Source organism: Protobothrops mucrosquamatus, unplaced genomic scaffold (genome assembly GCF_001527695.2).
Source record: "Protobothrops mucrosquamatus isolate PMUCROS unplaced genomic scaffold, P.Mucros_1.0 scaffold2230, whole genome shotgun sequence".
Taxonomy (NCBI): domain Eukaryota; kingdom Metazoa; phylum Chordata; class Lepidosauria; order Squamata; family Viperidae; genus Protobothrops; species Protobothrops mucrosquamatus.
The window spans coordinates 109,079-122,939 of NW_015388320.1; the positions used below are offsets into that span (position 1 = coordinate 109,079).

The following is a 13,861-nucleotide window of genomic DNA, read 5'->3' on the forward strand; positions in this document are numbered from 1 at the left end:
ATGTGGGGAGAGGTATTTCCGCGGATTGGAGGGTGCGTGATTTTGTGTGTTGCCTGCATCCCACAGATGAGGCTTTGCTTGTTTGTGCGGCCCGGTTGCTGGCATGCCGTGGCCCGATACTGGTCCACGGACCAGGGGTTGGGGACCTCTGGCCTAGTGAACTCATAGGTATTCCAAAAGCAAGCTGTTTAGCAAATTATGCCACTACAAAGGCGTAAACAAAGATGAGATGAAGAAAGAGAATAAAACTTATTTAACTTGACATTTTTTGTTAAATGTTATCAGTGCTATTAAAAAAGATTTTGGCTTTCTAGTACTGTAATTAAAAGGTAAGGTATTACATGTGATTTTTGTGTTAAGACCTTGTATTAAGCATGATATAGGTTCTTTGGTTTCCAGTTGCTCTGCATTTTATAAATCATGATTTAAAGCTTAGAACATACTTTAATATTCCAAATTACCTCTCTGCCAAGTTGAATATCCCTGCAATAACAAGGAAAGCATTTCAGCTATAGTATGTAGTAATCGTGTTTTTACCCATAAGATCAAATAATGGTAAGGCAGTTATATAAAGCAAGTTTTTAAGTAGGAAAATCATACTATATTATGATTGTATGCAGCTTCCATGATTCAGAGTAACATATGTTCTGACTAGTAGTTTTGGGGGAAATCGTTTGTAACCATGTTTTGGTTCTTCTACATCTGTGTTGTGGCTCCGTCTTGTGAGCCCCTCTTATCGGAGGAAGAAGGCTCCGAACATGAAGGAGAGGAGATGGCTAGGCCTCCCTCTCCAGGACCCTCCTCTTTGGCAATGCCTCAGGTGTCTCCCGATGGAGAAGAGATTGACCAGGAGCTGGGTGGTTCTGAGATTGGCCAGGAGCCAGGTGTTTCTGAGATTGGCCAGGAGCCAGTTGTGTCGGATAAAGAGGAAGAGAAGTTGTGGCTGGATCCACGCCAGCGTAGGAGCGACAAGCGTGCCAGAGATTAAGCTGAGTCACTGGACCACACCCCACAGGCTATAAAAGGGTGGTGGTGGCCATTTGGACCTCTGTGACGGACAAAAGCTGAATCTCTGGCAAAGTAGTTTGCTGTGGCTTTAAACTGTGTGTATTGTTTATGTTTCTGTGTGTTTGGAGTAAAAGGTCTTGGCAGGCAGCTACGGAGCTGCTGCCAAGTTTCTTATCTGTGAAGTGGTGTCTGGAGAAGTCTTTAACCCTCGGCTGGCTGTTTGGGTGTGTGGGTCAGAACGGGGACAGAACAATCTGTATAGCCTCTTGGCAAAGTAGATATTGCTGAAGTACATATGCAAGACTTTCCTGAACTTAGTATCCTTAGTATTATGTTCACAAGTCTCTTGTGCCCACAGTTAAAGCATAGACATTTTTTAAAATATTTTGTGGGATAATTAAATTTTAATAAAAATGGTGCATGCAGAAAAAAATAGTTATTCATGGAATCATGTTTTTAAAAAAGGTCTGTGTGTATGTTAAAGGACAAGATGCTAATAAAGCCTGATATCAAGATAAATATTACAGAATGGGAAAGGCAGGTAGATTAACTGCAGTCATAGAAAAGACAGATGTTAGGTTATATAGTCCAGGGCTTTTCAACTGGTGGTACACGTACCACTAGTGGTACGTTGGCACCTGGCAGGTGGTACACGTACAATGGGTTGAACTGCACTGTAAAAAAAATGTAAAAAAAAAGTGTAAAAGTGGATGAGGTGAAGCGGCAGCAGTGCCGCACAGGCTTGTGGGAAAGTCAGCTGGAACTGCACGTTGCCTGGGTCCTACTGAGAGCCCAGGATCAAAGTGTGCAGCTCCAGCTGATTGCTGGCGGCCTGGGGGTGGCAGGCAGCCTCACACAGTCTTCAGGTGGAGATTCAGCTGGAGCTGCATGACGCATTGCCTGGGTCCTGCTGAGAGCCTAGGATCGGCGCGCGCAGCTCTAGCTGATTGGGGATGGCAGGCGGCCTCACGCAGTCTTCAGGCAGAGATTCAGCTGGAGCTGCAGGAGGCATTGCCTGCCTGGGTCCTGTGGAGAGCCCAGGATCGGCGCGCAGCTCCAGCTGATTGGGGGTGGCAGGCAGCCTCACGCAGTCTTCAGGCAGAGATTCAGCTGGAGCTGTGCAAGGCATTGCCTGGGTCCTGCTGAAGGGGAGAGAAGAGAGGATATTAAAGGGGGTGAGAGAAGAGAGGATATTAAAGGGAGTGAGAGAAGAGAGGATATTAAAGGGGGGTGAGGACTACCTGTACTTTTTTCCTTTTTTTTTTTTGGTCATCAAGTTTTTGACACCTTGCTAGGCGACTGGTGGTACTTGAATATTGCCATATTCTAAAAGTGGTACAATCGGTGAAAAGGTTGAAAAGCCCTGATATAGTCCATTGAGTAAAGCATTACAAGTTATATTCTTGAGAAAAGGCATGTTCAGATAGATGTCAAATGAAGTATCTTTAGCAATAAATTATCAGTGCACTTATGTATGCCTCACAGTAAACAGTATTTGTTTATTGATTTTGAACTTGTTTTGAGATTCTGTATCTTTGCCTAAACGTGGGTGTCCCATCTTCTGTAGAGCTTCCAAAGTATGCATGTGACAGTGAAGATGGTTTAGGCCTTCTATCCAGTCAGATGAAAATCAAATGACTTGCCTTTGTTAAATTTCACTGTAATGCAAAATAAATAGATATCATAGCCATATTTCCCTTACTTGGTTTATACTGTAGTTTATTTTCTAAATAGTTTTGTAAGGCTGGCTTTTAGGTCATATTAAATAGGCTTGGTTTTTTTTTGCATGCATTCAAAAGGAAAATAGAAAAGAAATGGCGTGTTTGCTCTTAAGCTTAAAATTAAAACAAAAAGTGGTGGGAAACAGATTTAAGAATGAATTCTCAAAATTATTCATTCTTACAGTGATCGAATAAAAAATGCTCGAGCTGGTCTACCACATAGCTAAAGTAATGGTTCTTTTTCTCTATTGGCTGTTCTTGGATATATTTTATTTATACTGTTTGTTTCTTCTAATTAGACCTTCCTCTGTGGCACTGTGCATAGCTTGCATAGTGCGAAACCCCCTCGCCGGCAAAACACACAAACACTTCTTTCTTTCTGACTCATTTCTTTTTAAAAAAATATATATTTTATTGATTTTTTACAATAACTATCTTTAGTGCTTAGTAAACAGCATGTTGTCTGGGTTCATATATTTAAAAAACAATAATAATTTCTATAATTCCATAATCAATCTATTAATTAATAATATATTTCTTTGATCTTCTCTTTTTCCAATAGTATTCTCCTTTTATCAACATTAAGCAAATATAGTTCTTAATACTTTCAATATATACAAGGTTAAATATAAATATTTTTCTTGTGTTATACAAATAACAGTAACATCAGCATATAACATCTTTTCTGATCTGCTTATGTTTCAATGATATTCATAAAAGTCATCTTATTAAGTCACTATGCATCCTATTTTCAAGATTCTTATTTAAGCTTAATTTCCCCTCTATATCAATCATAATTTTCTCAATGTTAATTACCTTTAAATATCCAAACTTTTCATTCACATACACTATCCCAATATTTTTATATTTCATATATTAGAAAGAATAGTATACTACTTATATATCTTATCCCTCTTACTGTAGGGCCCCTTTATATCCATGATTTATCTATTCTTTTAACCATATTCAAACAAGTGTTAGGCTTTGCATATGTGGAATAATGCATATGCATTCAATGTCACAAACTTTTAAATATGGGTGTAACTTATGTTTTATTTTTTATTTTTAGGAAGATTTGTAAATTTAAACTTTCATTTTTATGTTTTAAAAAAGATAAAATAGTTATCAACTTAAACATTAAAATCAGAGCTGGAGGAAGTCTTTTAGACTGTCCAATCCAATCTAGAATTGAAAGGTCATGGTAGTTATAACGCTTTACCTTCAGTAAACTTTTTTTTGGGGGGGACACATTTCTTGAGCCAAATGAATGCGTTGTTATATAGCCGTCAGAACTATTTTTAGGTTTTTCAATATTAGAAAAAAATGTTTTCCTATTAAAAGAGTTTTTTCCTAATTATAAATAAGACTTTTATAACCTAAAACAAAATAGAACATATACTATAATAAAGTGTCATACTAAATGGGAACAGTTAACACATCCTGATATTTAGCAGAATGTATATGTTGTATATATGTTGTATTCTTATTTTGATAATAAATAGCACCAAAATGCCAAAATATGAAATTTTCCATTAAAGTCCTTTATTGTTTTATATTGTTGCCTACTATCCTACTAGATTGCCAGTTTTAGGGGAAGCAACTTGTGGTCTTAGCTTCATTTAGACCTTAGACTTCTTTTTTTTAAAAAAGGCTATCAGATCTCAGCATGTCTCTTCCATGCTGCTAGATTCTTGGGAATGACAGAAAAAGAGAATAGCTTCAGGAAAGTGTTAGAAATAAAATGGAGTTGTCAACTCTAAAAATGAGCATGGCTGTAGTCATTTTCCCTATTCATTTTCGGTTGACACATAGAATGGAGGGAGAGATTTGCCAGGTGCTTCACTAGTCTAAATAAACTTTTATCCCGTGGGAATCAAGGTCATCGGCTGCTCCTGAGACTGCAGGCTACCCATTGCATAAAAAGCCCACCAAGAAGATGTATTAGGGAACGTAGTTGCTTGCATAGCTTTAGGGGTGGGATTTCTTAACTTTGTATTGGGGAATTGTTACTTGTGTCTCCAGACTTGGTTTCACTTTTGATGTGCCGATACTTTGTAACTAATAAACATGTTATTTGAGGAATTTGCAAGCCTTGGAGTTCTGCTTTATTTGTCTCTGTCTGTTGGAACCATGACAGGAATCAGAGTAGATGCTTCATTCATTTTTTTATTCGGGTCTCTTTAATTTCTTTAACATAAACCATTGTGTACCAATAACAGATTGGTTCTGTTGAAACATGGTCCTTGAATTTTTTTTTTTAAGTTTCCCATCCTACTGCTCCAAGATAAGAATTTGACTGAAAGATCTAATGTTCTTCCAAAACTGATAATTTACTAAAAATAATAATTGTTCTTATGCTTTGAAAGTTTCGGTTGCCTAAGCTAGCCCTATTGAACTTCACAGTTCTTCTTCCATTTTTCTTCCCCTGTTAGTTTAGGAGAAGACCTTCATTTTCTTATTCCTATTTCTCAACAAGTGAATCACTTGTTTGAAGGAAGCAGGGAGGGAAGAAAGAGATTATATAGAGCAGAGGTCCCCAAACTTTTGGGCACCAGGGTTCTGTGGAGAGAGGTTTTTCCGCAGACCAGAAGGTGCATGATTTTGTGTGTTGCCTGCATCCTGCAGATAGGGTTTGCTTGTTTGTGCGGACCGGTTGCTGGCATGCCGAGGCCTGGTACTGATCCACAGACCAGGGGTTGCGGACCCCTGATATAGAGCAAGGTGAAAAGGAAAGATTTGGGTGGAAGGTGGGCAGATGCTGGGCAGATTGCTGTGAGGGGGATTTAATAGTGAAGGGAAGAGAAACTACCCACTTTGGTATTTAAACCAGCATCCATTTTCCTGGAGAAAAATCCAAATAATGTTTGTAAAATTCATCTAACTAATAATTAAATAGACAAATAATGTTTGTCCATTCGGAAAGGAGCAGGTGGTCATAGTTGAGAACTATATATTAGTAGTAAATTCCCATTGAACAGATAGTGCTATAGTTATTTTTGTCCTTTAAAAAATATGTTTGTAATAGTTATCATTTATTATATTTTCTACTTTCTCCTGTTTGTACATTTGCAGAACTAAGAGGTTTATGTGTAAGAGAGTCTAAGTACAAGTGATACTGAATAGGAAAGATATATTCCATGAATCTTGCTTTAAATATTGCCAGTAACCTCTGTGGAAATACTCTTATCAGGATCTTACGTTTGATTTTCCTCATTTCCATTTATAGTTTAGTAAGGTATTGAAAACTACAGTAATTCCCTCTGAACTTGATACAGGATTAATTTAAATAGAAGAATTTTTGAGTGAACTGGAAAGTATGTAGAACGTTTTTAATACATATAAATATTTATCATTATACTCTGTGTGGGAGTTGCTTTATCTGTTTAGACATTTCAGTTTCACTAAAAGAGAAAAATGCCCATCTCTAATTCTGATATTTGCAGCATTTTCTGTTCATTTTGTGACTTCATTTTCTAAAAGCAAAGAATAAAGAAACTTCCTTGTTCTTTTGTTTGTATCCTCTTTATCTCTTACCCTGGTTGCTTACAAAATTTCATACTTTTATCTTATAAATATGCAGTTAAGAGAAAAAGATTTGAATAACTAGAAATTATTTCACATGGCAGTAATTCTTTCCACTATAGTAAAATTTAGTCACAAAACTGCACAAAATCTTTGTAGGTGAAAGAAAAACGTGCATTAATTTTTTCTTGTTTTCTTTTACTTTTTTTTTTAAACAAAAACACAGCTGCACTTCACTCTGCATTACATATGTTTGATTCTTGCAGCTGATTCAGCACTGGCCAAAAAAAGTAATGTAGTTTTCAAACCATAATATTCTTAATAGAAACTTGCTGTGTTCCTGAATGTGTCCTGTGAGAGTATCGACTTGACTCGGCTATAACAGAAACCCAACTAGTGTAGCATGAATAAGCTTAGAGCAGCAGTTGTCCGTCCAATATTTTAGACTGCAATTTCTGCAATTCCCCAGAGACTACAGAATTCCTACCAATCATATCTGGAGAAAGCCAGGTAGGGAAAGGTTGGCAAAAAGAACAACCAAGATTAAGTGTACTATTTGAAAACAGAAAATGTAGTTTCAGGTGGGTTGAACTTCTTTATATTTTTAAACACTTTTTCCATACAGTTTTTAAACCATGATCCATATTTATTTCCTGCTCCATGTGAGAAATGATGCACAATAATTTTTAATACTGTCTTCTATGCATTCTTCTTAAAATGTTAAATAATGAAACAGATTTCTTTAAAAAGATGAACTAAGTCTGAATGGTATAATATTTTTATGTCAAACATAGTGATAACGATTCTATAATGAAAAGTGATGGAATCAAGGTGATCAGTGTCTGGCATGCATAAAATCTTGACTTTGTGGTGTTTTGTTGTTTGTCAAAGTCCGCATCAACTATTTATTAAGACCACACATCTTACTTTTCCTCCTAAGTTTTATTTTCCCTGTGTACTATTTAGCAGTTGAAAATGCCTTCTGTCCTATTGAAGAGGCATGATGTTCTTAGTTTTCCTTTTCCTCATTGTCCTTTCCTTCCAATTTTGGTCTATTGCAAGATGATTTTCTGTATACAAAACCTCAGTGATATATGTCTCTTTCTTCTTAGTGAAAACTACTTACTATAAATCTTTGGTTACTAATACATTATTGTCACTAATTTCTCAGTTTTATATTTGGTCTTACACAGTGCTTTTTTTTTTCTATAAAAAAAGGTGCCGGAACTCACACACGTCATCCAACCCGCCTTGCCTACCCTACAAGGTTCCATTCAAAAAAGGTGCCGGAAGTCCGTTCTGGGCATTCTATGAGAAAAAAAGCCCTGGTCTTACATAATTGTCTAGAAGTCTTAATTCAACATTATATAATTCACTCTGACTTCTTAATACTCAGTCCTTTAGAATCTTGCATTCCTAATTCATTCACTTATATCCTGATACTATATGTCTTTGTTCATGAGATTTACTGTTTCTGTGAGTTTTTGATCAGACATAATTTCATGCACATATTTGACTACAACGTTTTGCATAGGTATATAGCTTAATTAAAATTCTGCAGCAAAATAGATAAGTACTTGTGTTTTTTTTTTCTTCCTAGGACCTGTTTTTAATGTTTCAGTGCATTCAGATAATCCAACCATTTATCGAGGTGATCTGGTAAACTTGTTTTGCATCATCACCATTGAAACAACAATGCTTGATCCAGGTATGATTTGAATATGTTTTTCATTTTTTCAGTAGTTTATTGCTTCATCAAAGAAATTTTGTGGAACATTTTATAGCCTACATCCCCATAGCCAAATATCTTGTGGTACACATTGGATTGTCCACAGAAGATGTTTGTGCAAACACTGAGTAGTGGTGGGTGAAGTATCAGTTTACAGCTAAATCAGAAACCTGCATTTCACTTTTCTGTGTACCAGAACAGTACAAATTCAAGTAATTTTTTTATTAGTATGAGACTTCTCAGCATGTTCAGTGAAATTTTGAATATTTAATCAATTTGAACTGAGCATCTGGAACTGCCCAGGTATTCAGGAAAACTACATTTTTTTATTTTATAAAGGTCCAAAGGGTTTAAACTTTAAGGGTCATCTTTAATCATCATATTTGTGGTCATGCAAAATTGAGTATACTTTAGAGGATGCTTTTTTGAATAAACTGTCTAGTTCTAGTAGGTGTTCAGCATACAAATATAGTCTTAGCTATTTAGTCTAGTGCTCACTTCTACAAATTAGGTTTGTTTCACAGCATGTTGAGAACAGATTTTGGAGAAATTGTCTATTCTTTCTTAATCCTTAATATTTGTCCTGATGTATTGAAAGTGCTTAATAGAAACTTTTTTAAAATCTGAGACAAATGTATGTGAGCCATTCCTTAAATGTTCAGGTTAATACATATAAGTGATAAACCTAGTTCAGCATTCAGTCTGCAGGCATATTTAATTGCACTGTTAATGTTCAATAAAAGTAATAAATATTAGTGCAATTAATAAAGTTTAAGAAAATTACAATTTGCAAGCACATTTAAAGTTCTATACTGAGTGTGATTGCCTTTATCCATTTAAGTCTCCTGATGACTACATCAACACATTCTTGTTGATTTCTTGGCAACAATACAGAAAGGACTTACCATTGCTGCTTTCTAGGTTATTTTTCCAATGTCTGAAACAAGTCCACAGCCTAGGAATTCCTGGTGATCTCCCATCCAATCTAATCTAATCCTGTTTAGCTTTTGTGAGAACAGTCACGTTTGTATCACATTCACATACATTTTTCACTCCATCTTCTCCCCATATCTGCAGTGGTGCTTGAAAATTTGTGAACTCTTTTGAATAAATAAGTGAACAAGTATAATGTTTTTGGCTCATGCGTTTAATTGGGTTATCTTTATCTAATTCAGAATTTGCTTGGAAAGCTGATAACATTTTAGATCATCTTTATCTAGAAATATTGAAACTTCAGTAAGATGGACAAACTTTTAAGCACCACTCTGTGTTTTTAATAATCTACATAAAATTCACATCATCATAATATGTTAAATATGGTATTAGACAGGAGCAGAAATTCAAGTCTCACCTTAGCCATGAAAGCCAACTGGGTGACTTTGGGCCAGTTACTTTCTCTGCCCAACCACTTCACAGAGTTGTTGTGGATAAAATAGAAGTTGAATTGGATATGTTTGCAACCTTGAGTTATTTGTAAAAATAAAAAAAGATTGAAAATAAATGAATGAATGAATGAATGAATTTATTCGTTTATTCATTTTCAGCCTTTATTATTTTTACAAATAATAATGAAATTCATTCATTCATTCATTCATTCATTCATTCATTCATTCATTCATTCATGCTGGAATATACTTTGTTCCACTTGCCCATTATTTGTGAAAGCTTTGTATACTTCAGTTTTTCACATGTGCTTATTCTTGTACTTTACAAATTGGACTCTGGAGCAATTCCATTCTCCTTAAATGAATAGGCTAAGTCAGAAAGACCAAGTGGATGTCATTATCAAATGTAGCCATTAAAAGAAAAGGCAATGCTGGACTGCATATAATTTACATAACAGGGAATTGCCTGGAAGAACACCAGAAACTTTAGCTTCAAAATAATAACAGGCCAGGCCCAGTACTACTATATTATATCATTATTACAGGAATGGAACTGGTATCAGTTTCTTTCTGAATAAAATTTAAATGTTAGTTATTGCTTAGCCCAATATGGCTTGTGCCATCTAGAGGCTACCAGTTCTGAGTACAATTTGCTCTCCAACGCACAACAAAATACAAGATTCCTCACACTTTCAATATCTTTTGTCAGAATAAATTTTTGCAACACAATGATATTCATATAATTCAGAATTCAATTCTAGTACGGGACCTTATATAATGTCTTATTCACAAGCAGATATGCATAAGCCTGCATTGCAGTACAATAAGGAATTAATATTAACTGAACATTTGCGTATTACAATATTTATTCATACAATTTATAGGCAGCTACAGGGAAAGCCAATTATTCTGGGCATCTCACAATTAAACATAAAGAAAACAAAAACAAAAATAAAAAGAATTATGAGCATCCCCATAAACAACATAACACCAAAGAAAGTCCCTCCTACAGAAGCATCTTTAATAGCTTCCTGAACATTATTAGGGTGGGAGCCATATAGATCTCTGGGAGGATATTATTGCAGAGGGCAGGCAATATGCCAAAGAAGGCACATTTCATGGACCCCCAAGATGATACTGCTTAAGCACTGGGACATGCAGCATGCCCAGTCTGCCTTCTTGTGCTAGATGGGCAGGAAAAAACTGGAGGCAAGTCCCACTCAGAAAACTGAACCATATAGCCTTATTGGAATGGAACCATTGGGAATCTTTAAAATAAAAAAAAATTATTCATTGGCAGATGGCATTATTACAAGTATGGTCAATATATGGCTTATGACCAATTGCAGTGTTTCATAGCATCAAAGAACATACAAGCAATTTGTGCTAAACATAAAATAAGATCAAATGTCTTTGTTTATTTTTAGGAATATTGGAGGAGGGGAAATAGAGTAGTGTAAATTCTGCAGTTTTTTTAAAGTGTAAAATCTTAGATCTAAGTTTCTTCTATAGTAGTAGTAGTAGTAGTAGTAGTAGTAGTAGTAGTAGTAGTAATAATAATAATAATAATAATAATAATAATAATAATAATAATAATAATAATAATAATAAAGTTGGAAGGGACCTTGGAGGTCATCTAGTCCAACCCGTGCTCAGGCAGGAAACCTTATACCATTTCAGACAAATGGCTGTCCAGTCTCTTCTTAAAAACTTCCAGTGTTGGAGCATTCACCACTTCTGGAGGCAGGTTATTCCACTGTTCTAACTGTCAGGAAATTTCTCCTTAGTTCTAGGTTGCTTCTCTCCTTGATTAGTTTCCATCCATTGCTTCTTGTTTTGCCTTCAGGTGCTTTGGAGAATAGCTTGACTCCCTCTTCTTTGTGGCAGCCCCTAAGATATTGGAACACTGCTATCATGTCACCCCTCGTCCTTCTCTTCATTAAACCGTTCCTTATATGTTTTAGCCTCCAGTCCCCTGATCATCTTTGTTGCTCTTCTCTGTACGCTTTGTAGAGTCTCAACATCTTTTTTACATCGTGGTGACCAAAACTGGATGCAGTATTCCAAGTGTGGCCTTACCAAGGCATTGTAAAGTGGTATTAACATTTCACGTGATCTTGCTTCTATCCCTCTGTTATAATGCAGTCTAGCACTGTGTTGGCTTTTTTGGCAGCCGCAGCACACTGCTGGCTCATATTTAAGTGATTGTCCACTAGGACTCCAAGATCCCTCTCACAGCTGCTATTGTTGAGCAAGGTACTACCTATACAATACATGTGCATTTGGTTTTTCTTGCCTAAATGTAGAACCTTACTTTTTTCACCATTGAATTTCATTTTGTTAGATAGCGCCCAATGTTCAAATCTGTCAAAATCCTTCTGTATCTTAAAGCCTATCTTTTGAAGTGTTGGCTATTCCTGCCAGCTTGGTGTCATCTGCAAATTTGATGAGTTCCCCATCTATCCCCTCGTCCAAATCGTTGATGAACATGTTGAAGAGCACTGGGCCCCCATTACTCACTTCCCTCCATGTAGATGCAGTTCCACTGAGGACCACATGCTGAGTACGGCCGGTCAGCCAGCTACGAATCCATCTGGTGGTGATGCTGTCTAACCCACGTTTTTCTATCTTATCAAATAGTAGCTTGTGGTCTACTTTATCAAATGCTTTACTGAAGTCCAAGTAAATTATATCCACAGCATTCCTCTGGTCCACTAATTTTGTCACCTGGTCAAAGAATGCAATAAGATTTGTCTGGTATGATCTGTTTTTGACAAACCCTTGTTGGCTTTTGGTAATGACTTTGTTTGCCTCTAGGTATTTGCTGATTTGTTGCTTGATTATCTTTTCCAAAATCTTCTTTGATATCTGCCTATCTCCATAATCTTCCAAGTTCATAAAAACTTGGTCAGTGGTCATTTTTTTAAACAAATATGCTGTTTGTTGCAACTAGATAATTAAATAGATAACTAAATAATTCTTGGCTTCCCAAATGAATGGAGGGATTTCTAATTTGGAACAACTTTAGTACAATCATTGAAGATTTTTGCTGCATTCTTCTAGAGTTAGAAAAATTTGCAAAACATTTTGTTAGCATACAGAATATTTTATATATTTAGTATTTTATTAGTTTCCAATGGATGGAAAACTAATCAAAGAGAGAAGCAACACAGAACTAAGGAGATATTTCCTGAGAGTTAGAAGAATTAATCAGTGGAACAACCTGCCTCCAGAAGCTGTGAATGCTCCATCTTAAGAAGAGACTGGACAGCCATTTGTCTGAAATGGTATAAGGTTTCCTGACTGAGCAGGGGGTGGGACTAGATGACCTCTAAGGCCCCTTCCAGCTTTTATTATTATTATCATTATATCATCATCATCATCATCATCATCATCATCATCATCATCATCATCATCATCATCATCATCATCATTTTCCTGCAGTTTAATATTATACAAATTGAATTAAACTTGTAGCTGCTCTTATTTGACTGCTATTAGGTTATGCAGTCCTCCAAATTCAGTTTGGAAGTGCCGCTTTAGAACACATAACAGTGGAACATAGCCTTTGCTTGTGATTCATTAAAACATCCTCACAATGCTGGAAATAGGTTTGGTGCTTTAATGGTTGTAGGCAGATAGAGAGCTACACATTGCCAAAGGTTCTTTACCTGTGAAAAGCAAAATGTTTCATAATTCAAATTTTTATATTATAAAATTATTTTAATAGTATACTATATAATTTGTAATTAAACAGTTTAAGGATGGAAAAATAGGAAAGTTAATAAAAAATAAAATAAGAATTAAGTTCTGCTGTCAAGGACATGTCTAATTCATATCTTTGTATTCACCCATTGTGATAATGACCTCTAAGTTCTAGGACAGTGTTACAAATGCTTATAGGAATGTGTGGCAACTTTATTCAGATTAGTTCCCACATTTGATTTCCATCCTACAGTGGGATGCACCAAGATATTCTACTTTGAATGCAACAATTAAACTGCCAACAAAAGCTAATAGCCTAATGAGGTTAAAAGTATAGATCTACTCATGGATTTATAAAAATTGTATCTATTAAAATACAAAAAAATGATGGATTCTGACTAGCTGTCATCCTGTATTAGAGGTAGAAATCAGTCTAGGCTCTTGGGAGCTTATTCCCTAGTAAAATTGGCATATATAGTGACACATACTTTATATACATATGAAGGTAAAAGGTTATCTGAATTGGGTCAGTGGTACAGGAAATTATTAGTCCATTGGACATGTTAACTCTGAAATAATCTTCCTTTAAAGGAAGGACTGCTGTTTTTGATGAGTAAGCCAGTAATTAAAGCACTGAATTATGGAGAAAATACTATATAACTAAAATGATGTATTTATGACATTTGTATGCCTTTAAGTTACATATATTTTGCATGGGTTCTTATAAAATGTATACACAACATATTTTAAAAGTAAGTGTACCTCTGGAAACACATTTCCAAAACCACAGT

The 13,861-nt window shown here is 35.7% G+C and overlaps 1 protein-coding gene across 1 annotated transcript in view; it reads left to right on the top strand.

The window, feature by feature from the left end:
* Positions 1–13,861, top strand: part of PTGFRN (prostaglandin F2 receptor inhibitor) — a 103,611-nt gene that overhangs the window by 85,794 nt on the left and 3,956 nt on the right. Inside the window, exon 8 of the mRNA XM_015824425.1 lies at positions 7,852–7,959. Coding sequence (XP_015679911.1) covers positions 7,852–7,959 — 108 coding nt within the window. The remainder of the gene's footprint in view (positions 1–7,851; positions 7,960–13,861) is intronic.